The 24728-nt window shown below is 47.2% G+C and overlaps 1 protein-coding gene across 3 annotated transcripts in view; it reads left to right on the plus strand.

Moving 5' to 3' along the window:
- The window catches only part of SLC28A1 (solute carrier family 28 member 1), a 90978-nt gene that overhangs the window by 57299 nt on the left and 8951 nt on the right, over positions 1 to 24728 (plus strand). For 2 of the 3 annotated variants that reach the window (XM_032174347.2, XM_032174352.2), the window contains 4 exons: positions 926 to 1007; positions 2070 to 2168; positions 2259 to 2370; positions 2627 to 3118. In XM_032174347.2, coding sequence (XP_032030238.1) covers positions 926 to 1007; positions 2070 to 2168; positions 2259 to 2370; positions 2627 to 2699 — 366 coding nt within the window. In that variant the 3' untranslated portion in view covers positions 2700 to 3118. Of the gene's footprint in view, positions 1 to 925; positions 1008 to 2069; positions 2169 to 2258; positions 2371 to 2626; positions 3119 to 24728 lie in introns of those variants that run through there. The other variant, XM_032174348.1, reaches the window with a different exon arrangement.

Genomic DNA, 24728 nt, shown 5'->3' on the forward strand with positions numbered 1-24728 from the left:
TATATTATATAATCCTTTTTACAGCCCTCCCAGGCAAGTACTATTATTTTCCTATTCCAGACAGGGAAACTGACACTGAAAGAAGTGACTGACTTCTCAAGCTGATCGTTGGTGAGACAACCCTAGAAGCCAGGCTGGCTGGGCTCCAAATCCCTTACTCTTTCCTGTGGGCCACACTCCCTCTGTCAGCCTGAGAGCATTCACAGGAGTGCTGTGAACTGGAAGCCCAGGACTGCAGGGTCAGGGAAGGGACTGTCCACCAAATGGCTCCAGGACAGAGCTTAGTAGGGCCAAAGCGAGAGGACTAAGAAAGGCTGAACCCCATCCAGAAAGGCTGGTAATGAAGATTAAAAGGTCGAAGGACAGGCTGGGCGTGGTGGCTCACACCCGTAATCCCGGCACTTTGGGAGGCTGAGGTGGGTGGATCATCTAAGGTCAGGAGTTTGTGACCAGCCTGCCCAACATGGCGAAACCCCATGTCTACTAAAAATACAAAAAATTAGCCGGGCATGGTGGCGGGCACCTATAATCCCAGCTACTTGGGAGGCTGACGCAGGAGAATCGCTTGAACCCAGGAGGCAGAGGTTGCAGTGGGCCGAGATTGCGCCACTGCACTCCAGCCTGGGTGACAAGAGTAAAACTCCATCTCAAAAAAACAAAAACAAAAACAAAAACAAAAAAACAAAGAAACAAACAAAAAAAAGTTGAAGGGCAGATAAGAGAGGGGGCTGTGTTTTTGATGCGGTGCAGTTTGAGCCAACTTAGAGGTGGGATTGCAAGGCTGGGGAAGGGGCAGCACAGAGGGCTCGAAGGTCAATTACATGTAAGAAATGGATAAAATTAAGGCCGGGGAGCCTGGGTGTTATAGGGGTGCCCCAGGCCCATCTGAGGGGAGCCCCTCCTCATGCATCTTCTGTATTTTCAGGTCAGAGCTGAAGTCGTCACCACGTTTGCCCTCTGTGGATTTGCCAATTTCAGCTCCATTGGGATCATGCTGGGAGGCTTGAGTGAGTCTAATCAGGGCCTCACCAGTGTCTAAGAGGGTCTGGGACTTGAACTTGCTCGGGACATGTAGGCCTCAGTGGTCCCATTTCTCTAAAGCAGCACCCAAACAAGATGGCCATAGAGGCCAGGTGTGGTGGCTCATGCCTGTAATCCCAGCACTTTGGGAGATCCAGGCGGGTGGATCACTTGAGGCCAGGAGTTTGAGGCCAGCCTGGCCAACATGGCAAAACTCCATCTCTACTAAAAATACAAAAATTAGCCAGGCATGGTGGTGCACGCCTGTGACCCCAGCTACTCAGGAGGCTGAAACCAGGCACGAGGATGCTTGAAACCAGAAGGCAGAGACTGCAGTGAGCTGAGATCGCACCACTGCACTCCAGCCTGGGCTACAGGCTCTGTCTCAAAAAAAAAAAAAAAGAAAAAGAAAAAGATATTCATAGAGCTTCCTCCTAGCCCTAGAATTCCCTGATTCTCTGCTGCTGCTGGTGGCCTAGGAAGTTAGCACCTGGGCCTTGAAGGCCAAGCCTGGCTCAGGGGAAGGAGGTGTGGTGCTTGCCTGTCCCCAAGGCTTTGGCCTGCCTGTTCCCACACCCACAGTGGACAGGCAGGCAGGCCTGGTGGGGCTTAAGGTCAAAGGGTCTGCACAGTTCTCAGTTCTTTACAAATAACATTTCCAGTCCTGGCAGCTACACTGCCTGGTGGTGTAATCATCCCATTTTACAAAGAAGGAAGCTGAGTCTTCATGAAGTGAAGTGGTGGCCCAAGTCACTCAGCTAGTGAGTGGCTGAGGCTGTATTTAATCCCAGGTCTGCCTGACTCCAAACTCACATTCTTTTCCTGCATCTGCCACTCATGATGTGTAGGGAGATGTGGGGCATTGCCTAGGGGTCCAAGCCAGGCCAAAGAGGACTCCTGAGCTCAGCAAGCTGTCAGGACAACGTCTGTCCCTCTGGCCATCTATTAATAGAAGAGGAAGGGAGGTCAGCAGATGCAGCCAGAGCTGCGGAACATGGGCAGAGAGGGACACAGCTTCCCTGGCCCTGAGCACTTCTGTCCCCTTGCAGCCTCCATGGTCCCCCAACGGAAGAGCGACTTCTCCCAGATAGTGCTCCGGGCGCTCTTCACGGGAGCCTGTGTGTCCCTGGTGAATGCCTGTATGGCAGGTGAGTGTAGGCCTGGCAGGCTCAGAAGGTGGAACCCTGACTTTCTGGCTAGCCCGGGGGCCCTGCCCACCCTCCACTTTTCCTCCACAGGGATCCTCTACGTGCCCAGGGGGGCTGAAGTCGACTGTATGTCCCTCTTGAACACGACCCTCAGCAGCAGTAGCTTTGAGATATACCAGTGCTGCCGTGAGGCCTTCCAGAGGTGAGGGCCTGGGCTGTGGGACCTGCAGGGTACCCACAGTGATAGACAGAATGCCTGAGTGCTGGGGGGATGCCGTTGGTACCAGGGTGAGGGTAGAAATGTTATGGCTGCAGCTAAGGGGGAAGTGAAGGCTCGAGGACCAATGGAGGAAGGGTGGACCAGAGACTTGAAACAATGTTCCCAGTGTTGCACAGCCTGGTGGTGGCCAGCAGAACCGGGCCTGGAGCTCACACTGCAATCTTTGCTTTCTTTTTAGCATCAACCCAGAGTTCAGCCCAGAGGCCCTGGACAACTGCTGTCGGTTTTACAACCACACCATCTGTGCATAGTGAGGACAGAACATGTTTGTGCTTCTGAGGGCTGTTCTCCCCCAGGATCCATCTGTCCCCACCTTCCCTTTCCCAGGGCCCTCTTCAGGGAAGCCACAGGACTTAGACCCAGCTCAATCCCACAATTGGGAAGGGGTCATGGAGTGAGTGTGCAGAGTGAGTGAGGACACAAGGAAGGACATGTGCCACTCCATCCCCCTTCCTGCTCCATTTCCTAACTCCCCTAGTGTGAATTCCCAGGGTCACTTCTGCCTCCTCCCCTTTCCCCTCCACATCCAAACAGCACTCTGGTCCTCTCTATCCCCCATCTCCTGGGGTCCCTCACATGCCCCTTCCCTTCTGTTGTGGGCCGCACACCAAATCCTCCTCCCCTCCCCACTTCCTGGGCACTAGGATCTCTCTGTGGCTTCCCCTGCTGGGTGGTGTCACCTCTTTCTCTGCTTTCAGAAGACTCCCTTCCCGCCTTTCCTCAGAGTGCTTCCCAAACTGAGGTCCCGTGGCACACAGTCCTGGGAGGCGTTCAGAGGGTTCCATGATGGACTAGGTTTGGAACCACTGGGTTAAATAAACTTAGAGAGGGCTATTTAGGCTTTTTGTTTGTTTATTTTTTTGTTTTTTTAACTGTGAACTTGTCAGAGCTTGGTGTGGATATGAGGCTTTTTCTAAATTTACTTGACCATAAAAACCTTTTCACTCTGTCATCCAGGCTAGAGTACAGTGAGGTGATCATGGCTCACTGCAGCATCAACCTCTCAGGCTCAAGCGATCCTCCCACCTCAGCCTCCTAAGTAGCTAGGACTATAGGCACGTGCTACCATGTCCAGCTAATTTATATATATATATATACACACACACACACATACACACACATATATATACATACATATATATACATACATATATACACATACATATATACATACATATATATACATACATATATACACACACATATATACATACATATATACATACATATATATACATACATATATATACACACATATATACACATACATATATATACATACATACATATATACATATATATATATATATATTTTTTTTTTTTTTGGTAGAGATGAGGTCTTGCTGTGTTGCCTAGGCTGGTCTCAGACTCCTGGACTCAAGTAGTCTGCCCACCTTGGCTTTCCAAAGTGTTGAGATTATAAGCATAAGTCACTGTACCTGGCCCATAAGAACCTTTTTGATGGAAGTGTCTCAGTTGAAGATTTCGTGGAATACAACTTGGGAAATATTGACTAGTGTTCAAACTGCTTTACTCTAGGCAACTGTAATATTAGCAAATGCCTATGTGGCACTGTATGCCAGGCACTGTTCTCAGTGCTTTATATATTTTAACTGAATCCTTTCAACAACTTCATGAAGTAGGTGTTATTATCACTAGTTGAGGAATCAGAATCTCAGACAGGTTAAGTTATATGCCTAAAGGGACACAGCTGGGAAGAGGCAGAGGCAGGATTTGAGCCAGGCCACCTAGTTCTGGGTGGTAGAGGGGTGCCCTGGGCCCATCTGAGGGGAGCCCCTCCTCATGCATCTTCTGTATTTTCAGGTCATAACACAAACTGTGATGTGGAGCCTCTCTGTTGGGCTGCTGGTGTTCAGGGAACCCTGGTGTGTGGCCTGCCTTCACCTCCCTCCCTGCCTTTCCTCCCCACCCCAAGCCCTCTGTGCCATTAGGTGAGGCCTGACGTCCCTCCCCTGCCTTCATTTCTGGAGTTCCTATCACCAGCATGCCCTTTCCATCTCCCTGCCGCCTGCCCTGCTCCCATCGCAGTTCTCATTTTCCCCAGCAGCTTTGGCTTCCAGGACCTGCGATGCACCCTGCCCTTGTGGCTGCTGGGCCCCTACACCCTCACCCCTACCTGCCAGGTCCAGCTTCCTTCCTAGCTGGGGCTGGCCCTGACCTAGGGCAGTGGGAGGATGGAGCCCTGGGCAGCAGTTATTCAGCTCAGCCCCAGTGAGCCAGGTCCTGCTTCTGTTCTGCCACAGACTTTGGTTCCAGTGGGCAGCAGCCTTGCTCCTTGTGACCCGCACAGGCTGACCTGGGTCCCCATCCTCAGGGACTGTGTCCTTCCCTGAGCTCCACAGAGTGGAGGCTTGGCCTGACTCCTGTAGCTCCAGCTAGGCTCTTGCCTTCTCTCTGCAGCCCTCCCTCAGTCCTTGCCACCTGCTCCAGCTGCCCCTGGGCTGTGGGCAGGGTGCCCTGTTGATGTGGACAACACAATCCTCTCCCAGGATTGGCCCTCCGCCCCTTCCCTGCCTGTCTGTTGGCCTCAGCTCCACCAGCTGGGTCATGGAACACCCCAAGGACTGCCCTTGACCCCCTTCTCTGGACTCCCTGCACACTCATTCTGTGGCCAGTGGCCTTCCATAGAAGACTGCAGGCCACTTGAATATAGGGCTCACAATGTACCCTTGTGTCCTAGTCAGTTTTGGCTGATAACAAAATACCATAGGGGATAGCTTATAAACAAAAGAAATGTATTTCTCACAGCTCTTGAGGCTGGGAAGTCCAAAATCAAGGTGCTAGAAGATGCTGTGCCTGGTGAGAGCCTGTTTCTCATAGGTGGCACCTTCTCCCTGTGTCCTCACATGGCAGAAGAGGCTAATGAGATCCCTGGGGCCTCTTGCATAAGGACACTAATCCCCTTCATGTGGGCTCTACTTTCATGACCTTATCACCTCCCAAAGGCCCCCCTTCCTAATAGCTTCACCTTGGGGGCTAGGATTTCAGCATATGAACTTTGAGGAGACATGAACATTCAGACCATAGCACACAGTAGTGTAAGCTATTAACAAGAGGGGAAAATGGGTGTGGGATATATGGGAGCTCGGTAGTATTGGTGCAACATTTTGTAAGTCTAAACTATTCTAAAATTTAATCGTTTATTTTTTAAATGGCATGGGAAAAAAAAGGCTGCGTGGACACAGATGCTGTATAACTTGTAATTCAGCCCATGGGTAACTCTGTCCTAGACAATGCATGTTCCAGTAGGCAACCTGCCAAGGCCTGTGAGTTGACTAATGGGCTTCATTGACCCCCCTTCTGCCCATTTCTTCCCATGGTCCTGCCCTCACCTCTGTTGCCCCTTCAATTTAATTCAAGCTCACGCCTTCAGCTGAATGTTAATTAGTCCTGACCTCTTTGCAACCACATGAAGAAAATCATCTGCTTGAAATTACTTTTGACTCGCGATTAGTGAGCCCCGAGGTTGGACAGGACCTTAAACATCATTTTGAGGGTGTCTACCTCCCCATCCAGCTTTTCTGAGAATGTTTACACCCACTGCATGGATGGCCTCTGTCACCATGTTTTTATGTTTGAGTCATGAGACTCCATTCCCATGAGTGATTTGCTATTGAACCAGGACTGAGCGCCTGACTCAGGGCAGGCCAAATCTGTACTTTTGCCAGTGGCCTTTCGGATTCTCGGGAAGGAATATGAATTATAAAACCCAGAAACAGAGCTGGGAGCTGAGTCACCATGGTGGGGCTATGGCTTGGAGCTGATCTCATTCCCTTCCTTACTGCAGCCCAGTTGTTCTGCTTTTCCTTGGAGTCCATGAGAGCCAAATTCTTTCCAGAAATTCCCTCTAACCTAAACTAATTGAGAAGGTTCCTCTTTGTAATGAGAAGGACATTGCCTAGGATAGTCACTTTGTTAACCCCCTATTCTGCTTGAAATCCAGTGGTCATTCATCATTTGCTTAAATCTCATCAAGATACTAACCTCACGCCTCTCATTGCTACTCCACGTTGATGAGCTCCACTTCTGAGAAGGTTCTTTTTTGATTTTGCATCAAAAAATGTTTTGCTTTGATCCATCCCAGCTTTGCCATTCTGGGCCACTCTGAATGGGTCTCATCTCATATGTATATCTTTGTTGTCCTTTTTCCTACTTACCAAAGTAATACTTGCCCATTAGTTTTAAAAAGTCAAATATTGAAACTTATAGAAATGTTTTAATCCCTTTTCCACATGACAGTCCTTCAACTATTTGAAGATGATGCCCATCCAGGCTTCCCTTCTCCGAGCCAGGCACCCTTAGTTCTTTCAGCTGTTTCTCACATAACACATAGCAGGGTTTCAAAATTTGCTCCAGACCTGATTCTAAGCTGTTCTGCATTTGTGTGCAGACAGTGCATGAGTCATGAGCAAGTCTAAGATGAAGCCAGAACACAGCATGGTAAGTATGATCTCATGGGTGGAACCAAGATGATGTGATGAGACTAAAGATTGGATATGGTCTTAGGAAGATATTTGAAAGAGGCAGACTTATTAGGAAGGGTGTTTTGCTTTGTTGTTTTGTTTTGTTTGAGATGGGGCCTCTGTTACCCGGGCTGCTGTGCAGTAGCACAAAAATCCCGGCTCGCTGCAGCCTTGACCTCCTGTGCTCAAGGGGTCCTCCCACCTCAGCCTCCCACCTCAGCCTCCCAAGTAGCTGAGACTACAGGTGCGTGCCATCATGCCAGGCTAATTTTTTTTTTTTTTGTAGAGATAGCGAGGAGTCTCGCTATGTTGCCCAGGCTGGTCTTGAACTCCTGGCCTCAAGTGATTCACCCATCTCTGCTTCCCAAAGTGCTTGGATTACAGGTTTGAGCCACTGTGCCCAGCCTTAGGAAGGGTGTTAAGAAGCTACATGCCTGCTTCAGAAATCCTCAAATCTGAGAGCTTGCATGTTGAGGGTATAACTTGAGGAGCAGTTGTCATTTAGGAGATAATGAGAGAAAGTCCTGGCCTGGATCATAAAGGCAGTATCTTTAGGACACAGCAGGAATGGGGTGGGAAGGACCTTATCTATGGGGGCATCCTACTTGCCCACCACCAAGGGCTGCAACAAGTTCCTACCTTGCCTGGAGGTTGCTTTCCATTTCCTGAGAGAGAGAAATTGCAGCTTTGGATGAAGTTCTGACAAAGATAAGGAATGGTGAAATGGGGACAATTTGCCAACAGAGACTTTGTCACTGGCAGGGATGGGGAGGCAGCACAGCCAGGCGCTTGTCCCATAGTTGAATATAAAGGCATTTAGGAAAGAGACTCTGCAAGGAATGGCAGCACTTGAATTGAACCCTGTCTCTGCTGGGCAAAGTATCCTAATGAGGAAGGAAAGGCAGAGGCAACAAAAGAAATCAACGTGGCTATGAGTGAATAGCAAGGATCTCATTCATAAACTCAAAATTGTAAAATATCAGGCACCAACATCAGGCTGAAGAACACGTGACCCATGCAGAAAGACAGCTGGCTGTCCTCCAGTCGCCAGTCTCCCCTTTTTTTTAGTAAAAACTGACAATCTAGCTGGGCATGTGGCCACTTACAATAAAAACTACATTTCTCAGCCAGGCACGGTAGCTCAGGCCTGTAATCTCAACACTTTGGGAGGCTGAGGTTGGAGGAGTTCAAGATCAGCCTGGGCAACATAGTGAGACCCTGTCTCTATAAAAAGTAAAAAATTAGCTGGGCATGGCAGTGTGTGCATGCAGTCCCAGCTATTCAGGAGGCTGAGGTGGGAGGATCACTTGAGCCTGGGAGATTGAGACTGCAGTGAGCTGATAGCACCACTGCACTCCAGCCTGGGTGACAAGAGTGACTCTGTCTTAAAAGAAAAAGAAAAAGGACTACATTTCTCAACCTTCCTGGGCTAGGGGTGGCCATGGCCTGGCCAGTGGGGTGTGAGCAGAAGTACAGTAGTCAGCCTCCCATCGTGCCCTTGGAAGAGGGTTCTGTTGACTTTTTCTTAAGAGCCAGATAGTAAATATTTCAGGTTTCGTGGGCCATATTGCTGTGTTGCGACTATTCAACTCTGCACTTGTAGTTGAAAGCAGCCATAGACAAACAAAGGAGAATGGCTGTGTTCCGATAAAGCCTGTTTACAAAAACAGGTGGCCAGCCTGCAGGCTGTGGTTGCTGACCCCTGCCTTAGATAAATGGGCGCATCCCGCACGTTCCTGGTATAGTTCACATTTTTGCTCCATGCCAGTTGGAAGGCAGATGGGAAGGTGAGCAAGCTTGGACCATGAAGACAGAGGCAACACCCGAGAGATGGAGCAGCTTCAAGTTAAACGGAGCCTGAGGCCATGGCTCGCCTCTGTAGTCCCAGCACTTTGGGAGGCCAAGGTGGGCAGATCTCTTGAGCCCCGGAGTTTGAGACCAGCCTGGGCAACATGGTGAAACTCCTTCGAGAAAAATTAGCTGGGCATGGTGGTGGGCACCTGTAGTCCCAGCTGCTTGGGAGGCTGAGACAGGCTTGAGCCTGGGAAGTGGAGGCTACAGTGAGCCATGACCCACTGCACTCCAGCTCAGGTGACAGAGCGAGACCCTGTCTTAAAAAAAAAGAAAGAGTCTGGGGTACTGATGTCTTTGCAGAGCAAGACTGCCATGACAGCACAAACTTTATGTGAGAGGAGAATAAGTTTCTATCTCATTTATGTTGTTATTTGGGATCTCTTATATGAGCCTGCTAGTAGACAGGAAGAATAAGATAGGTGGTAAGAAGGAGCAGATTTGCCTCTTTCCTGCAGGGGTCCTGATGAACAAATGGGAACAAGCTAAATTAACAAAGTGCCCATCATCTCTGCCTGGCACTCCTGGTTCTCTGGTAACATGGGGCTGGTACAGTCACCTGGAGTCCTAAATGGGCCCACTCCTTCTGACAAAGTCTAAATCTGAAACATACCTCCCGCTGGCCACCAAGACTTCAGAGAAAAAAGAAAGACTCCTGATACACATGCGAGGGGAAGTGGAAAGAGAGCCAGATGGTCAAACTGCAAAGTTTTCCAATTTAGCTTCATGATGGGAAAACACCAGAGACAGAAGGCAAGGCGAGGCAAGGGAGGCTTACAGCAGCTTCCAGCCTCAGGCTTACAGAAGCAGGAGTCGGCAGAGGTCCATGTGCTGTGTATAACCTTTCAACACACAGTGACCTGATCTACTGGTAAGTGTGGCCCAGTCTACCCGCTAAGATCCGTGTTCCCTCCCCTTGAAGAACAGCAAGGAACTAGAACAGGAGCTAGAAGAAGGACAGGCCTCTCAGGTCCCCATCCTGCTCCCCTCCCACCTGCCAAACACTGCAAATTATGTTGAGAGCAAAAAAAGAACAAGGAAGAGATGATCCCACAAGGACTGCTTGGAGCAGCTTTCTCATCCTCACACAGGCTGTGTGGGTATCTGCTCTCCATACAGACACCTTTCCTATCTTTCCGAGGTGGGACTTGTTTCTCATCTACAAGTAAGAAGGCAGTAACCCACAGATCAGACTGCCCACCAGATGCACAGACTAAATGCTGCTACACACTCTCCTACACGTCAGTAAATTCCTTGCATCCAATGACTCCACGTGCTTCAGTGACGGACCATGAGTGAGCCTGACCGGGCTGGAGATGCTACCACGCAGGCTACTTCCTCCACTCAGCCCCAGCTGACAAAGGACACATTTTTATCCCAGCCAAAAGTCACCGGTCACGGTGGTTTACGCCTGTAATCCCAGCACCTTGGGAGGCTGAGGCAGGAGAATCACTTGAGCCTGGGAGTTTGAGGCTGATGCCTGGGCAACATGGTGAAACCTAGTCTCTACAAAAAAAATACAAAAAATTAGCCAGGTGTCGGAGCGCATGTCTGTAGTCCCAGCCACTCCTGAGAGGTCAAGGCTGCAGTGAGCTGTGATCATGCCACTGCACTCCAGCCTGGGAAACAGTGAGACCCCATCTCAAAAAATAAAAAAAAATTAATAATAAAGTATAAAGAAAAGTTATTTAAAGATAGAAAACTCACTTTATAAACAAAAGATTGCTTTTATCCCTTGAAACTTCCTTCCTCAATAAGATTCTTCTCTACTTTTAGGGAAGTCCATTGTTTATATTACCAAACTATTCTTTTCAATGCCATCGCATCAATTAGAAGAGAAATAAGCTCCATCAAAGCATACAGCTTTCAAGGGATCTTTTCTTGGGCAGTGCCCAGAGGGCAGATATTTCTAATCTCTAATCCTCTTTGGATCTGGGGCATGTCATTATTTCAGTGTCAGCTGCTCTGAACCAGAGTGTGGCCCGACGCTGCAGGCTGGGACCAGAGTTCCCCAGGTAGGCACAGAACCCAGAGGTGAGAAAGTCTAATGGCCGGTATGGAAAAGACAGGGCCTCCTGAAAAGTTCCGTAACTCGGTGAATCATCTTCAATGACTTAAACTGTCAGGAGTCTCAGGAAGTTCATGTCAAGAGCTCTTAACAGCTGGTGGGTTTTATCACTTAGAGGTGTGTCACTGTAATTAATTGATTCCTTTATAACAGTGGAAAGCCTGAGCGAGGTGGCTCACACCTGTAATCCCAGCACTTTGGGAGACTGAGGCTGGAAGATTGCTTTGAGCCCACGAGTTCAAGACCAGCCTGGGCAACACAGCAAGACCTTGTCTCCACTAAAAATTTACAAATTAGCCCAGCATAGTGACAAGCACCTGTAGTCCTAGGAGTCTGAAACAGGAGGATTGCTTGAGCTCAGGAATGTGAGGCTGCAGTGAGCTATGATCATGCCACTGCACTCCAGCCTGGGTGACAGAGTGAGATGCAGTTTCAAAAATAAATAACAAAAATAGAAAAATATAATAGTGAAAGTGCTAGAGTTTATGAATGATTTACCTTATTTGTAAAAAATGTATAAATCAGAGGGGTATATTACTTAGGATTCTTTTGGTTGCAAATGACAGAAAACAAATCAAATAGCTTAGGAGAAGAGGAATGTATGGGCACCAGGAGGGATGAGGGTGTAGCTGCAGGCAGCTGGGCCTGGGGACTTCATGACCCTAGGCCTCTGCCTACCGCTCAGTTCTTGCTTTTGTTGTGTTTGCATCTTCCTGCACCGTGACCTCCTTCAACTGAATTGGATTTCTCCATAAGACTGGACCATGGCCATCAGAAAATCATGGGTTCATATATTAGCTTGTTTTCCTGATAGCTAGTTGTGGCAAAGAAAGCAAACCTCCAAGAATGTGATTGATCTGTCAGGGCCATGTGCCCTCCTCCAGACCCATTGTTGAGGCCTAGAAAATGGGATAGGGTGATCAGTGTGGCCTGGCTCTTCTGCCCACCCCTGAAGCAATCACTGTGACCAGGGAGGTAGAAGCTGGCAGCTCCTATTTGAATAGAAAGGGAAGAAGGAGCAGTTTCCCACAAGATCGGGGGCATTGTTTCCTGATGAAAGCAACCATTCTTTCCATTTATCTATAAAGATTTCAAATGATAGCATATCTTCAAAAATCTGAGATAATAGAAATAATGGAAATGTAGCACTTGAAATAATTTAGGGAAAAAGGGACTAACATTTTCTGAATGCTTATTGTGGGACAAGTTATTTGCATATGCTGTCTGTGTAATCCTTAAAAACAAACAAACTATATGAAGTAGATATTATTATCCCCATTTTACCAATGAGGCAACTGAGATGTGGAGAAGTGAAGTGGTTTGCTCAAGGGCACACAGTTCAGTGGCTGAGCCAGGTTTTGAACCCAGTTCTGTTTGGTTTTAATGCCAGACACTTAGCCATCATAGCACGTTGGCTTCCTCATTGATCTATCTAGTAAACAGGTATATGATATGTGTAAAATACTTTACATTATTTTGATTTTAATTAATAATACTGGGTCATTGTGGTATTTTTATGACATGGCTGCAAATTTTCTACCACTCATCCCATTAAGCAGTCAGATCTATGTCCTCTCCCTGTTAATCTGGGCGGGCTTGTGACTGCTTTGAGCAAGACAGCATGGTAGGAATGATGCCATGTGACTTCTCAGGCTGGGTCGTGAAAGGCCAGGCAGTTTTGGTCTTGTTCACTGGGACACTCACTCTTAGCACTCTGACCCACTACAAAGAAAGAGTTCTCCCTACTCTGTGGCTGCCGCGCTGTGAGGAACCCAAGCCATCTGGAGGAGTAACATGTAGGCACCAGGTCAACTGTCCCAGCTGAGCCCAGCCTGGAAGTCATCATAGCCCAAGTGCCAGACACGAGCGACAAAGCCTCTGGGTGGTTCCAGCCCACAGCCATTCGAATCTTCCCCACTGAGGCCTCAGATGTCATGGAACCGAGACAAGCCATCCCCTTTGGTGCCCATCCAAATTCCTGAGACAATGAATCCGAGAGCATAATGGATGGTAGTGGTTTTATGCAACAGGTTTGGGATGTTTATTCCATAGCAACAGATAACTGCAAGAGCCCCAGAACAGGAATCAAAGATGTCTGACCATGAAGCATCTGGAATACAAGAAGACGAAACTGAGGAACACCTTGTATCAGTAAAGTAGCAAAGTAGTGATTTTTCCCAGTACAGAAGCTCTTGGAACACTCGCGCTGCAGTCTCCCTTCTTCCACCAGGTGGGGTGGATGCATTGGTGGCTGCCTGCACAGCAGTTCCTCACAGATCAGTGGAAGACTGGGTTTCTTTGGTTCAGCAGGACTGTGGCTGACCCCACCCCAGCCAGGATCCCTGGCTGCGAGGCTGCAGAGCACAGCACAGGGCACCAGGAGGGCTTGGGTTTGGCTGCTGCTGCTGGGAGCCTCTCCCTTTTGTGGGGGAGGTCGGTGCCTCTGAAGGAGGATAGAATCTGAAAACAAATTCTCCTGGCAGGCTCTACCATCCCACTGCACTCCTGTCAGGGTTGTGGACAGGGAGAGTCACTCTCTGCGTAATGCAACCCCTTCGGTGTGGCTCAATTTTCCCTCCCATTGGACCTGAGGTAGGGGCATTGCCCCCAGCCTTCCTGATCAAGGGATAGAATCCACAGAGAACCCCCAACTTCCTCCTTCCCTCTCCCCATTTCCTTTTTCCTTCCATTCAAATCGAAGTACTACAGATACATGATTTTTAAAGTCAAATGGTACCATAATTATATCAGCAACAGTAACCCGAAAACATTTCGGTAATTCCCTCCCCATCCCTGACTTCTCCCCTTCAAACTCTTTCAGTCACTTCTGTTACAATAATGCATCCATACTGCTATTTTCTCAAATTATTGATTTTAGATGTCTTTTTACTCCCCATTACAGAAGATAGAGCATTAACTCTTTCATACCACCCCATATTCCATTTGTCCTCCCTTTATCCTCCCAATATGGTAATATCACAACTTTCAGAAAAAGCTGTATTTCATTAATGTGTTTCTGTCTGATTATGGCTATAAGACTTGTGCATTGATGAGCCATGGAGTATATTATAATTACATTTCCAATCTTGCACATTTTTCTCTTTCTTTCTTTCTTTCTCTTTCTTTCTTTCCTTTTTCTTTCAACAGGGTCTCACTTTGTCACCCAGGCTGGAGTGCAGTGGCACAATCATGGCTCACTACAGCCTCAACCTCCCAGGCTCAAGAGATCCTCCCACCTCAGCCTCCTGAGTAGCTGGGGCGCACCAGGCGCGCACCACCACACCGGGCTAATTTTTACTTTTTTTTTTTTTTAATAGAGATAAGGTCCTCCTATGTTGCTCAGGCTGATCTCAAACTTCTGAGCTCAAGCAATTTTCCTGCCATGGCCTCCCAAAGTGCTGGGATTACAGATGTGAGCTACTGCACCTGGCCTCTTGCACATCTTGTTCCTTCTGAACATATCACTATAATTCTTCTAATTTAAGACAGTAAGATGTGCCATTTTTTATGTACCACTAAGAAAGAACACTCCTAACGAAACTGTGACACTCCATTGTTTGTAGGATGCATCTCCATATCAGAAATGTTAAAATGTGAAAAATATATGCATTTTCAAATCCATATAATACCATGTTTTTTTGTTTTTGTTGCTTGGATTTCTTTGTAACTGTCATGATTTCTCCCCAGATTTGTTAAGAAAATTATTTTTAAGTTTGTTTTTTTTTTTTTGAGACGGAGTCTTGCTCTGTTGCCCAGGCTGGAGTGCAGTGGCGCAATCTCGGCTCACTGCAAGCTCCACCTCCCGGGTTCACGCCATTCTCCTGCCTCAGCCTCCCGAATAGCTGGGACTACAGGCGCCTGCCACCACGCCCAGCTAATTTTTTTGTATTTTTAGTAGCGATGGGGTTTCACCGTGTTAGCCAGGATGGTCTCGATCTCCTGACCTCATGATCCTCCCGCCTCGGCCTTCCAAAGTGCTGGGATTACAGGCTTGAGCCACCTCACCCGGCCTTATTTTTAATTTTTAAACAACTTTATTGACATATAATTATATATTATAAAATTACCCTATAGTGTAAAATTCAATGGTTTTTAATATATTTAGTTGTACAGCCATCACCAGAATCTATTTAAGAATATTGTCATCACCCGAGAAGTCATTCCCCAACTCCATTCTTTTGCACGTAGTTTTTTTTGTTTATTTGTTTTGTTTTGTTTTTTGAGACACAGTCTCACTCTGTTGCCCAGACTGGAGTGCAGTGGCGCAATCTCCACTCACTGCAACCTCTGCCTCCTGGGTTCAAGCGATTCTCGTGCTCAGCCTCCCGAGTGGCTGAGAGTACAGGCAAAAGTGACCATGCCCAGCTAATTTTTGTATTCTTAGTAAAGACAGCATTTTGCCACGTTGGCCAGGCTGGTCTCAAACTCCTGGCCTCAAGTGATCCGCCCATCTAGGCCTCCCAAATTTCTGGGATTACAGGCATGAGCCACCATGCCTGGCTGACAAGACTATTCTTTCTGATTGAATTGTTTTGGCACCCTTATCAAAAATCAATTGACCATAATATAAGAGTTTATTTTTGAGCTCTTAATTCTATTCCATTTATCTATAGTCTATCCTCATGCCACTGTCACACTATTTTGATTACCATAGCTTTGTAGGAAGGTTTGGAATCAGGAAGTATGAGTCTTCCATCTTTGTTATTGTTTTTAAAGATTGTTTAGGCTATTCTAGTTCCCTTGCACTTCCATATGAATTTTAAAATCAACTCATCAATTTCTGCAAAAAACCCAGCTGGGATTTTGATAGAGATTGCATTGAATATGTAGATCAATTTGAGGGGTACATCCATTTTAAAATATTAAGGCCTCTGATCCATGAACATGGGGTGCCTCTCCGTTTGTTTAGATCTTCCTTAATTTCTTTCAACAATGTTTTGTAGTTTTTGTTGTACAAATCTTGCACTTCATTTATTAAATTTATTCCTAAGTACTTAGAATTTCTGAAGAAAACAGAATTATTTTCTTCATTTTGTCATTGGATTGCCCTTTGTAGAAATATACTTGATTTTTGTATACTGATCTTATATCCAGAGAAAATTGTTTATATATATAAATCTGCAAGCCCTGAGAGCTATTTTCTATAAGGTCCTATATCTGATTCCCTCTTTTCCTGAGATGTTCCTTCTGGAACCTGTGTTATCTTATTCCACCTGGTTCTCTTCAGGCCTGCTGCTCAGCTGTCACCCTGGGACTTGCTTACACCTCCATCTTGGGTGGATGTCCTATTTTTGGAACCCTTGTTGTTCTCTTTCTTGGGTTATTCCCTCATTTTGGTAGAACACCTGAGAAAGTATACACAAGAGATCAAATTTTGTGAAGAATTGCATATCTGAAAATATCTTTATTCTACCATCACACTTGGTTAATGGCTTAGTAGGGAATATAATCTAGGTTTGGAAATCACTTCCTCTTACAGTTTTTTATTTGTTTGTTTGTTTGTTTGTTTGAGACAAGGTCTCACTCTATCACCCAGCCTGGAGTACAGTGGTGCAACCAGAGCTTACTGAAGCTTTGGTCTCTCAGACTCAAGCCATCCTCCCACCTCAGCCTCCCGAATAGCTGGGACTACTACAGGCAGGCACCACCACACCTGGTTAATTTTAAAATTTCTTTTATAGAGATGAGATATTATTATGTTGCCCAGGACGGTCTCAAACTTTTTTTTTTTTTTTTTTTTGAGATGGGGTCTTGCCGAGCGTGGTGGCTCATGCCTGTAATCCCAGCACTTTGAGAGGCTGAGGCGGGTGGATCACTTGAGGCCAAGAGTTCAAGACCAGCTTGGCCAACATGGTGAAACCCCATCTCTACTAAAAATACAAAAATTAGCAGGCTTGGGTGGTGCACGCCTATAGTCCTAGCTACTCAGGAGGCTGAGGCAGGAGAATTGTTTGAACCCGGGAGGTGGAGGTTGCAGTGAGCCGAGATTGTGCCACTGCACTCCAGCCTGGGTGACAGAGTGAGGCTTCATCTCAAAAAAAAAAAAAGAGATGAGGTCTCACTCTGTCACCCAGGCTGGAGTACAGTGGCACGATCACAGCTCATTGCAGCCTTGACTATCCCAGGCCTAGGTGATCCTCCAACCTCAGCCTCCCAAGTAGCTGGGATTACAAGCCTGTGCCACCATGCCCAGCTAATTTTTGTATTTTTTATAGAAATGGGGTTTTGCCATGTTGGCCAGGCTGGTCTCAAACTCCTGGCCTCAAGTGATCTGCCTGCCTCAGTCTTCCAAAGTGCTGGGATTACAGGCATGAGCCACCATGACCAGTCAGGGAAGTTTTATATCCTTTCTTTGTTAATTTTCTCTCTTTCATTTTCTCTATTTTCTCTTTCTGAAACTACTTTTTTTTTTTTGTAATGTTAGACCCTCCAAATTTATCTTCTAATTTTTTTAACTCTCTTCTCTTATTGTTTTCTTTATAATTTTGTTTGCTTTCTGAAAATTGTCCTTAAGCTTGTCTTCCCACTTTTCTATCAACTTGTTTCCTGCTATCGTAATTTTAACTTTCCAAAGCTCTTTCCTTATGGTTGGCTGTTCTTTGTTTCTAATATGCCCTTCCTGTTTCATGTGAGTAATATCATTTCCTATGTCTCTGAGAATATTAATAGTTTCGAGGCATTTTTCTTTGTCCATGTGCATTGTCTCTGGACTCTCCATTCCTTTTTGTTTTGTTTGTTTTGATCTCTGTCTTCCATATTAGATTCTGTCCTCAAATCTATGGTGACCCTTTGTTTTATGTTCATACGTAACAATGAGTCCCTGAAGAGGTGCTTAAACACTGAGGAGTTGGGGAGGGGTAAGGCTTATCAACTAGTGTATCTTACTGTGAGATAACTGGGCTGAGACCATCTATTTCAATGGGGGGAACTCTTGGATTTCAATACCTATAAATCTATTTTCTGGGGTCATGATGTTTCTCCAGAGAAGAATCTTCCAGTCTCCTGCCTGGAGAGGGCACACATAGGGTAGAGAAAATTCTAGGAATACAGTGGCACAAAGAGGGAGGAGGTGGTGCTCAACATTCAGTTTATAAACTCTCCCTTAATCTTTCTTTAAAATACGGAACATTTTCCACTCTACTGTGCCTGCTTTTTTTTTTTTTTTTTGAGACAAGGTCTTGCTCTGTCGCCCAGGCTGGAGTGCAGTGGCGCAATCTCAGCTCACTGCAACCTCTGCCCCTGCTGAGTTCAAGAGATTCTCCTGCCTCAGCCTCCCAAGTAGCTTGGATTATGGGCATGTGCCACCATGCCCAGCTAATTTTTGCAATTTTAGTAGAAACAGGGTTGCACTATGTTGCCCAGGCTGGCCTCGAACCCCTGTACTCAAGCAATCCACCTGCCTCGGCCGGCCAAAGTGCTGGGATTACACGCATGATCCACTGTGCCTGGCCTGTGCCTGCTTTTCTGATTCAATATCTCCATAGGATAAAACTCTAGTTTCCTGTCAGAGGAGAAGGAGCCACCTGGGTGTGGGTGATGGGCAGATGGGCCTGGGGCTCTAGGCTGTCAACTCCGCTTCTTGTTTTCAACCCCACCTTCGCCCTCACTTTTGCAGTAATAGGTGCCTCCAGTTCCTGAGCTTCACTGTTCCGCTTTATCGCTTTATCGGCTCTGCTTCCAAAACTTCGTTAACATTCCTTATCTCTCCTGTTGCTGCTCTCATTCTCTTAGTCCTTATTGCTTTATAAATCTTTTCTTCCTTTACCCTTTTTTAGTGGAGTTTTGAGCGACAACAGTGCTAACTACAGGTGCTCTCAATTCAGCATGTTTAACTGGCTGATCCTGAATTTGCTTTGCAAGGACAGAATAGCAGGGTGAGTGAAAGTCTGGGCTTCGGAACCAGACACATACATACATGGTTGAGTTCCAGCTCCACTTCTTCACATCCCTGTGTGTCCTCAGGCAAGATAATTTCAGGTTTCTCATCTGTAAAATGAGAATATCACCTCCTAACTTGGAGGGGTGTTGTAAGCATTAACTCTGATAATGCAGGGATTTTTGCCCAGCCTTATCTGAATGCAAGGCTGTGCTCTGAACCATCCAACCAGCCTGTCTCTTTTGAGAACAGCGTGACTCAGAAAGGGGCTTCTCTTTTCAGCCTGGATTTCAGAATAAAGAAATGCATGGAATACAGCCACAGCAATCTCAGGTGACTCATTCTGTGAGTGAGAGAGAATTTTTTTTTTTTTTTTTTTTTTTAGAGACAGGGTATCACTCTGTTGCCCAAGCTAGAGTACAGTGATATAATCACGGCTCACGGTAGCCTCAAACTCCTGGGCTCAAGGGATCTTCCTGCCTCAGTCTCCCAAGTAGCTGGGACTACATGTATGTTCCATCACACCTGGCTAACATTTTATTGTATTGTATTGTATTGTATTGTATTTTTTGTAGAGACGAGGTCTTGCTATGTTGACCAGACTGGTCTTGAACTTCTGGCCTTAAATGATCCTACTGCCTTGGCTTCCCAAAGTGCTGGGATTACAGGTATGAGCCACTTTGCCTGGCTGAGAGCTAAATCTTGATGGTCGTAAGACACTAAGATTCCGAGATTGTTACTGCAGCATCATTTAATGACAGTTAATTAATACAGCAGCAGTTTAAGGTGGTCCAAGTACTCCAAGATGTTGGGTGAGAGAAGCTCATGCCAGGTAAAGTCACTAGGTGAGACAGCCTTGAAGAGTTTGAGATTCACAACAGGAGCACCTACGACAGAGATACTGCCCTTCATCAAACCACTGGCGCAAGATGATTCATTGAAATGTTACCCTGTGCTCATTTGGTTTACATTTGCTCCTCCCCTGGCTCTTTCAAGCAGAGAGTGAGTCCCCTGGTGTTTCCTTGCCTTGGGTATTTCTGGTGGTCAGAGCATAAAATCTGTTGGAAGTTGGTGGGTCTTTCTGTCTTTTGTAATAATCTTGACCTAATTTTTTTTAAATTTCTTAATTATTTTTAGAGACAGGGTCTCACTCTGTCACCCAGGCTGGAGTGCAATGGTGTGATCATAGCTCACTGCAGCCTCCAACTCCTGGGCTCAGGTGATCCTCCCGCCTAAGCCTCCAGAGTAGCTGAGACTACAAGTGCTCACAACCATGCCCGGCTAATTTTTCTTTTTTGTAGAGACAGAGATCTTGCTATGTTGCCCAGGCTTGTCTTGAACTCCTGGCCTCAAGTGATCTTCCCTTCTCAGTCTCTCAAAGTATTAGGATTATAGGTGTGAGCCACTGCACCCAGCCTTCCTTGACTCTTTTTTTTTTTTTTTTTTTTTTGAGACAGAGTCTCAACTCTGTCGCCCAGGCTGGAGTGCAGTGGCGCGATCTCGGCTCACTGCAAGCTCCGCCTCCTGGGTTCACGCCATTCTCCTGCCTCAGCCTCTCCGAGTAGCTGGGACTACAGGCGCCCGCCACCACGCCCGGCTAATTTTTTTATATTTTTTAGTAGAGACGGGGTTTCACCCTGGTCTCGATCTCCTGACCTCGTGATCTGCCCGCCTCGGCCTCCCAAAGTGCTGGGATTACAAGCGTGAGCCACCGCGCCCGGCCCTCCTTGACTCTTTATAGAGACTCTGTAAGGTGTCCTGGAGAAAGAAGAAAAAAAGGGTGGGCCTGTGATTTTTTGTTTTTTGAGATAGAGTCTTGCTCCATCGCCCAGGCTGGAGTGTGGTGGCATGATCAGGGATCACTGCAACCTCCATCTCCTGGGCTCAGGTAATCCTTCCACCTCAGCCTCTGGAGTAGCTGGAACTACAGGTGCATGCCACCATGCCTGGCCCATGTTTTGTATTTTTAGTAGAGATGGGGTTTCACCATGTTGCCCAGGCTGGTCTCAAACTCCTAGTGCTGGGATTACAGGTGTGAGCCACTGCACCAGGCCAAGGGTGGGCCTTTGAGAGCAGGAAGAAGGGAGAGGAAAAGATTTTTACCCCGGAAGGGAAAGGGGCAGAGTGTGACTAGGGCTGGGGGTAGGGAGGAAAGGTCTCAAACCTTGACTCTAGGCAGTGTCCAAAGGTGACAAGGCCTTAGAGGGCATGGCTGCCTGGTACACTCAGGGAGAGTGGACTTGAGCACAGAGCTTTTGCCCCTCCCTCACAATTCCCACATTCCAAGGGTGACACCAAATCAGCAGAGCTACCAAGCCTGAGGTGCCACACGGCTGGGATGATGGATGTTCTGCATTTGCTAGTGTGACCAATGGAGCCAGCCTGAGGCCTCGGCACTGCCTAAGACCCTGGGACCTTGACAAAATCTTGAGAATGGGGGAGGGAGACTCAACGATATGCCTGAGATTGAATTTCTTGCCAGCTCAATGGGATAGTGGCTTAGAGTCAGATTTAAATTGAATTAGAAAAAATCAAGAAACAGGCCAAACCACTCCAGCCTTGCAATCCCTCGGCCTATCCCTAGCCACACCCCTTACTCTCATGCTCACCAGCAAGCAGTGGCTACCATCACGGATGCCCCATGTGACCCATAGCTGAGGGTCTTTATATACCCTCTCCCCAGGAGTGGGCATCCACTTGTGTTTCCCTGGACAGGGAGCTTCCAATCTTCCATCCTGAGGTCCTGCTAGAATGGGCTGTCAGAATATTCCCTCACTAGATAGAGGGGTGGGGAAGCAGGAGTCCAGTTTCAGAAGCAGGGAAGGGACTATAGTCATAGCAAGTGGCGGACACGTGGCGGGGGGTGGGACACCCTTTCACAAAGTGGCCCATCACCCCACAACACAGTATGGGACAGGGCTGGCTTCTTTTCAGCTCTGGCATGGCCAGGGAGGGTACCTACCTGGGGTCCAGCTGCACCCCGAGCCTATCTATCAGCCATTGTACACCAGGCCAGTCCATGATGGGGTCACCCAGGATGAGACCTGGACAGCAGCTGAGCCATGCAGGGCAAGTGGGTGGTTAAGAGGCAGATGGTCCAGTTGGTGCTTTCAGGCAAAGTGCCAGCTCCTCATCGTGGCTCACAAGGATGCTTGGATCCAGCCCCTAATGACCCCCTATTTCATGTCTAGCCATTTCCCAGCACAGCCCCTCCCCTGTCCTAGCTCCAGCCTCACTGAGCTGCTTTCAGTCCCTTGAAGGAGTTGCACTCTTCTTCCTCTCAGCTCTTCCACAGGCTGCTCCAGACGCTTGACCACTCCTTTCTTTCATGTACCTAACTCCTACTCATCCCTCAGGACCCAATGTGGCTGTCTTCTCTAGGAAGCCATCTGAACTCGCAAGTTGAGTTGGGAGTCTGTTCTGGACCTCCCACAGCACCCTGATTCTCCTGTCTTGGCCCCTGTCATACCTTGTGAAGTCCTGTTTAATCATCTATCTCATACGTGTCAGTATGCTTCTGGGGGCAGGAAATGTGTCCATCTTGTTTAAAACAGTATCTTTAGGGCTTGATGTCTAGTGAGAGAGGAAGGGAAGGGGAAGGAAAAGATAAGGGTGTGGGAAGGAAGGATGGAAGGAAGCTGGGAAGGAAGGATGGAAGGAAGCAGGGAAGGAAGAAGAAAAGAAGAGAAAGAGGGAAGGAGGCAAGGAAGATGATGAAGGAAGATTGCCCACTCCTTTCAGGGCGCTCATTGCCCCAACAGATCTTCCCAGCAGGAGCAGCTGCACAGAGATCACCTATTCCTTCCTCTCACTCAGTAGGAGACATGCTCTTTGTTGGTTAGAATGATTGACATTACCCAATATCAATTGCAAGTAACAGTGCATTCAATAGAAAATGGTTTACATGATGTGAGATTTTTAATATCTCACATAGTAGCAACTCCAGGGGTAAGTGGCTCCAGGATTAATCCAGGCATCAATGATGGTATCAGGGACCCTGGCTCTTGCCACCTCTCTGCTTTGTTATTTTGGTTTTATCCTTGGATTGACCCCTTGTGGTCACAAGATGGCTGCTGAAGTTCTGGACGTTACACCCAGACAGGGCCATGACTAGTAGAAAAGGCTTTTCCTCCTATGCATTCATTAGATGGGAAGAATCCTTCCACAGAAGCCCCCAGCAGATATTTCTTTCTATCCTGGGATTAAGCCAGAGGCCCATGCTGTAGCTGCAAGGGAGGCTGGAAAAGCAAGTGTGTCTGCAGCTGGAGGCAGACTGCCAACATAGGAGCAGGAGGGGATGATTGATGCTTCCCTCTTTGTCTTGCCTGTGAGGCTTGAGACTTCCTTGCCTTTGAAGGTCCTCAGTATGGAATCCAAGTGCTTGGACCTTGATATGGCTTGGCTGTGTCCCCACCCAAATCTCATCTTGAATTGCAGTTCCCATAATCCCCACGTGTCATGGGAGGGACCTGGTGGAAGGTAATTGAGTATTGTGGGTGGTTACCCCCATGCTGTTCTCACGATAGTGAGTTGAGTTCTCACAAAATCTGATGGTTTTATAAAGGGCTTTTCCCCCTTTGCTTGGCACTTCTCTTTCCTCCCACCATGTAAAGAAAAATGTGTTTGCTTCCCCTTCTGCCATGATTGTAAGTTTCCTGAGGCCTCTCCAGCCCTGCAGAACTGTGAGTCAATTAAACCCCTTTCCTTTATAAATTACCCAGTCTCAAGTGTTTCTTCATAGCAGCATGAGAATGGACTAATACAGACCTGCATGGCAGTTTTTTGGGGGCAATACATGGAAGTCTCCTCTCTGGATTTAGGCTGGAGACTGCTTGTTGATTCCAATAGCCATTTTCCCTTCTTTTCTCAAAAGTGTATAGTTGGATATATGGCCACCCAGAATAAAATCAACATGTCCTGGCCTCCTTTGCAGTGGATGGGGGCATATAACTAAGTTTTGGCCAGAAAGATGAAAGCAACGTGCTATATAACTTCCAAAGTATACCTAAGAGAGGGGCCATGCACTTCTTCTAGGATGACCAACTTGTCCTAGTTTGCCTGAGACTTTACTGGTTTTAGCACTAAGAGTCCTGTATCCTAGGAAATCTCTCAGTCCTGGGCAAGCCAGAATAGTTGGTCACATTCTCCATCCCTTCCTCTTTCCTTCTGGCTAGAATGTAAGTGTGACAGAGGCCATTGTGGAGCCCCAAGGTGGAAGCCACACACTGAGGATCTCACAAGATTAGGCTGCTAAGTTGGAGGGAGGCAAGGTGGGGGAAGATTAGGCTGCTGGAATGGTGCAGGCACACTGATTTTAGGTTACTCAAATTGTTTCTATAGAGAGGGGTCCTGAGCCTAGATCTCTGATTAATCCCTTTAGGTGTCAGTGATCTGAGAGAAAAACAAACTTCTATGTTGTTGGTATTTTTTTAAATGTAATTTTATTCATTTATTTATTTTTGAGACAGAGTCTTGCTCTGTCACCCAGGCTGAAGTGCAGTAGTGCGATCTTGGCTCCCTGCAACCCTCCCGGGTTGAAGAGATTCTCCTGCCTCAGCCTCCTGAGTAGCTGGGATTACAGATGCCCACCACCATGCCCAGCTAATTTTTGTATTTTTAGTTTGACCATGTTGGCCAGGCTGGTCTTGAACTCCTGACCTCAAGTGATCTGCCCGCCTCAGCCTCCCAAAGTGCTGGGATTACAGGTGTGAGCCACTGTGCCCAGCTTATTTATTTTTTCTTTAGAGTCAAAGTCTTGCTCTGTCACTGAGGCTGGTGTGTGCAATGGCATGATCACAGGTCACTGCAGCCTTGAACTTCCGGGCTCAAGCAATCCTCCTGGGGGGTCTTGCTATGTTGCGTAGGTTGGTCTTGACCTCCTGGTTTCAAGCAATCTGCCTGAATTAGTCTGTTTTCATGCTGCTGTTAAAGACCTACCTGAGGCTGGGCAATTTACAAAAGAAAGAGGTTTAAAGCACTTACAGTTCACATGGCTGGGGAG

This window comes from Hylobates moloch, unplaced genomic scaffold (genome assembly GCF_009828535.3).
Source record: "Hylobates moloch isolate HMO894 unplaced genomic scaffold, HMol_V3 SCAFFOLD_14, whole genome shotgun sequence".
In the NCBI taxonomy this organism is placed as follows: domain Eukaryota; kingdom Metazoa; phylum Chordata; class Mammalia; order Primates; family Hylobatidae; genus Hylobates; species Hylobates moloch.